Source organism: Austrofundulus limnaeus, unplaced genomic scaffold (genome assembly GCF_001266775.1).
Source record: "Austrofundulus limnaeus strain Quisiro unplaced genomic scaffold, Austrofundulus_limnaeus-1.0 Scaffold96, whole genome shotgun sequence".
NCBI lineage: Eukaryota > Metazoa > Chordata > Actinopteri > Cyprinodontiformes > Rivulidae > Austrofundulus > Austrofundulus limnaeus.
Window position 1 is genome coordinate 825,355 of NW_013952498.1, and position 4,436 is coordinate 829,790.

The following is a 4,436-nucleotide window of genomic DNA, read 5'->3' on the forward strand; positions in this document are numbered from 1 at the left end:
GTGTGACGTAGCGACATATTTCCCGACGGGACAGTTTACTGAATGATGTCCACTAACGTGAAACAGATGGAGAGGAGCTCTTTAGCTGAAATCGAGTGCCTGCAGTCGGTGTCCTGACAGGAGATATCCGCACCAATGCGTGGCAGCGGCTCATCAGACTGGACTCGGGACAAAAATAGTCCTGAAAGCGAGCTGTGAGCCTCTCCCGCAGCTCCTGGGTGATGAAACTCAGAATGTCTCTGAATTATCTGGTGAATTAATTATGAATTAATTATCTGGTGACATGCTCTTGCTCTCTGTAAATAAAGCAAAGCCACTTCCTCGTCCGACATTAAACAGAGCCCGACAGAGGAGGGAGGGGTGGGGAGGCTGTTGCCGCGCAGTGCTTCAAGAGCTGACCTGCATCTGACCTCAAAGTGCACAAGCGACCAACTTGAGTGTTTGTTGCGATTTTGAAGCTGAAATCGCGTTCGGTGTGAACGCTGCATCAGGGTTAGCTGCTCCAAGCCGCCTTCTGCCGTTTTACCTCATGTACCCACTGGATGACACGTCACACATGGAAATACGTTGTAATCACGCCACACTAATTGTAGTAATCGCAAAGTGACAAATATTAATCAGTGACAGTTTTCCTGATTGCACACAATACGATTTTGCCCAGTCCTATTTGACAGTAGAAATTAGGTGAAGTTTACCTCCTGGTATTTTCTGATGAGTTGAATTCATCGCCCTGATAGTACTAAGAGGAATATTTGTGCGTGCAGTGCGGGAGATGCAGCAGGTGTACGACATGTGGCTGAAGCTGGCCGCTCAGAACCGCCAAGCAGATGGAGCCGCCATCTCTCAGCCCAACTCTGAGGAGAAATGCATCATGATGCCAACAGACTACGCTGAACCCATGGTGGGTTAACATTTGAGCTTTGATTTCCAAAAGGCTAAATTCTTCTCTGTTTCTGCATTTATATTTAAAATGAACAATTCTAATCTGTGTCTTAGAGTGGCTTCCACTGCCGTCTGTGTGGTAAACACAGTAACAGTGAGCGGCAGTGGCAGCAGCACATTTCTACAGAGAAGCACAAGGATAGAGTGTTCAGCTGCGAGGGAGAGGAAGAGGACCTGCTGTGGAACCACCGTTTCCCTGGGACTCACTTTAAAATCTGCCCCAAGTAAGAGCTTTACCTGAATGTAATAGTGAGGAAATTTTCACAGCAGTTTTTTTTGAATCACAAAGAAAGATTGAGAATCTTAACCTGTAAAATTAAAAAAAAAAACAAGAATGTTTGGACATTTTGAATTATGGTTCTGTGGAAAAGTTCGAAACAATCAGTGTCTTACCTGCTGTAGAAAGCTCTTTGAATGACTTCAGTTTTGAGAAGTGGTTTAGTTCTGAGCAAATTGAGGAGATATGGACATGTCATTGCAGAGTCAAGACCAAAGTGTGTTTCTGTCATATTAAATCAACCACTCATCAAACATTCGCTCAAATGCTTTTTAGTTAACACCAAGGGTGTCAGAATCATTTTCACAAAGGGCCACATGAGCCCTCAAAGGGCCAGTTGTAATTAACTTCCAACGTTTTGTGTTCAACTTTGACTAAACACAAAATGTCACTTTCGTCGTCTCATTGCTACGATTGAGCACTGCCAACAAACAACTCTGCTCTACGTGGTATTTCCTGCACAGAAACAGCGTTTTAACACATCTTATAAACACAGTGAAAAGTACTACGTGAATGACTGACTAAATATGAAATAAATACAGAAGTACTATTAAAAGTAAAAGCAGTATAAGAGAGTTTTTCTCACTGCTGAGTTATTGTGAGTAGCTGAGGTGTGAGTAGCTACCATCTCAAATTCGAAAGTCCCACTTTCCAACAGGGAATTCATCAAGAGATATGTAATCTACTGAAGGTGCATTCCAGTTTAAATTTACTATGTGTAAGTGGGAAATTACCACTTCCCAGTACAACTGGGTAGCAGCAAAAGTAGTCGGAGAAAATGCCACCAAATGGAGATTTTACACAGCAAATTTTGCCAGCTGCTGGCTACCAGCTACGTTTGAACCCACTGCACCTCCATATAGTGGTAGAATGTCGTCATTTCACAGGAAAAATAAACAACATGCATTATGGGTGAAATGTACGGTCAATGCAGTCAATTCCTTAAAGCAGTGTACATTTGTTTTAAAAGCACAGTGTGTAGGATTTGTTGCTTTCAGTGACATCTAGTGGTTGAATCATCCTCCCTGGTCCTCCCCCCACCCCCACCCCCCGCTTCCAAACGCAAAGGAGTTGCTACGGTGTCTCTCAGGTGTCAAAAACCTTTGATAATTCCAACCGCGATGTCTACCACCAGCTTCAGGGCTAGTGATGTTTCAABTGGTAAGATTATGAGCTTTAATAAGTAAAATTATCCCAGCTACAATGACAGACAACAAATATTACATTTATAGTATTACAACTAAAACCGTTTTTGACGCCGCCACCGCAGTTTGTCCTTCATGAGCCTTCGTAGACAAGATGGCGGTGCAAGATGGCGGCTGCCTGTGTGGCGACCCACGACCATGGAGATGAAAATAGCTTTTTATAAGGTAAAAATAATAAAACAAGGTCTTTGTCTGTAATGATTAGACATGTTTTTTATTATTATCATTAGTGATTATCTCAATTTCGGCTAAAAGACTTGACAAAATCTACACACTGTGCCTTTTAAGACAATACATTTTTGAAGCTCTCATGGGCCTCTCTAAAATACTGTGGTGGGCCACCTTTTGCCCATGGTCCTTAGATTTAACATGTTCTTTACACCTTCATCAGTTTCACATAGAATCATTTCACAAGAAATACTGTTTTCTGCAAGACGCTAACAGTTGTAGACGTCCATTAAAGGATTACTTTCTGAGAGTGTCATCAGAATCCATTAACTGGTTTGTGGGATATTTTGCTGACAGACAAAGTTGACTCCAACAGTTAATGCCAAAGGCTGTAATCTGAGGAAATGTTTAGAATCATGTTTCTGATTTTCAGAGTGGAAGGCGGCTGTCCTGACGGGATGAGCTGTGACTACGCTCACAGCCCGGAGGAGCTGCAGGAGTGGACCGAGAGGCGCAAGTTCCTGCGCCAAAAGCTGGCCAAGGCCAGGGAGGATATGCTCATCATGCCAGACGAGTTTGACTTCGGGAAGTACAACTTTCTGCTTCAGGACTGAGAATATTTTGACTTTGAGCCATTTGTCGTAACTGCCAAAGGTAACAGTGTGATTGTGTTATTCTGCCTTTTCAACCTTAAACCCAAGTCTTCAGGTGAAGTAATAGAATCCACAGGGAGCCAAATAAACTCTTGAAGTCTTTAGTTTATGGATTTGCCTTCCTGAAAGTGCTGCACACCATTTATTTTCTAATAATGTTTTAATCGCTTCACTGAATGGAGCAGTGTCTCCTGATAGTGGCTGTTTGGTCTAAACTTGGTCAAACTAATAAGTGCTTTGAAAGTAAAACTTGGGGGTGAACTATGAAATTCCCAGCTGTCAGATTATCTTTATCACAGGTTCTATATAAAAGGTTCATATTTCACCATACTTGCAGTTTTTACTCTTCTTTTATTTTGTTTTCTTCTGTTTCTGAAGCTTTTCAAACTTGTAACCTACCGTTCATCAAAAGCTGGATGTTGAAAACCCTGAAAGTTCATTAAAATACCCCAGATGTTTTTTTTATGTTTCAGTTTGATATGTACAAATGTTGGAACAGAATATTTGTGACTTTTTGTATTTCCTGGTCAAAATGTATTCTTCAGCAGAGAAGACTTACAGATTTAGCGTTTAACCAAATTAAATGTGAATAAAGTGATGTGCTGTTAATCTAAGGAGACAATTATTGTTTTAAATTGAAAGCTCCAAATTTATCATAATTTCATGTTGCTAAAGTTTTATTTGTAAAACTGGAGTTGTTTGTTCAGACTAAAGTGTGCTGAAGGTTCCAAACTAGAACAATGGAGGGAGGAAGAGGAAGATGAGTTCAAGTCAGAGGACGGAGAGGAGCAGGCTCAGCAGGAAGAGGAGGGGGGCAAAGAGAGCGCAAGACAACTATGCACCACGGACAAGATGAGAACAGCAGTCACTGTCCACAGCATGTCAATGATCAAATCAGGACAAAGAGTCCAAACCCAAGCAGGTTCTCAGTGAATATCAGTATCTGGTCATTCAGAGAACACAACAGGTGCTGTATTACTGCGTTGGTCATCACAGTAAATATAGTATATTGTCTCAGTTCTGTACAAATAGAATGTGAAACATGTCCATGGCGTTTATTGAATTCATGTTTTTTTAAGAGTACATGAATAATTCTGTTCTGTGAAATACAAGTTTCTTTTTCTAGAGTTGAAAGAATGCCTCATAGAGGTAGGAGGGTTGTCATATACTGCCTGGCCAAAAAAAAAGTCA

The 4,436-nt window shown here is 41.3% G+C and overlaps 1 protein-coding gene across 2 annotated transcripts in view; it reads left to right on the forward strand.

Annotated features, from left to right (window-relative positions):
* The window catches only part of zc3h7ba (zinc finger CCCH-type containing 7Ba), a 33,809-nt gene extending 29,955 nt beyond the window's left edge, over positions 1 to 3,854 (forward strand). For both annotated transcript variants that reach the window (XM_014012898.1, XM_014012897.1), the window contains exons 20-22: positions 765 to 901; positions 997 to 1,166; positions 3,026 to 3,854. In XM_014012898.1, the coding sequence (XP_013868352.1) occupies positions 765 to 901; positions 997 to 1,166; positions 3,026 to 3,206 (488 nt within the window). In that variant the 3' untranslated portion in view covers positions 3,207 to 3,854. The remainder of the gene's footprint in view (positions 1 to 764; positions 902 to 996; positions 1,167 to 3,025) is intronic.
* Positions 3,855 to 4,436: the final 582 nt, after the last annotated feature.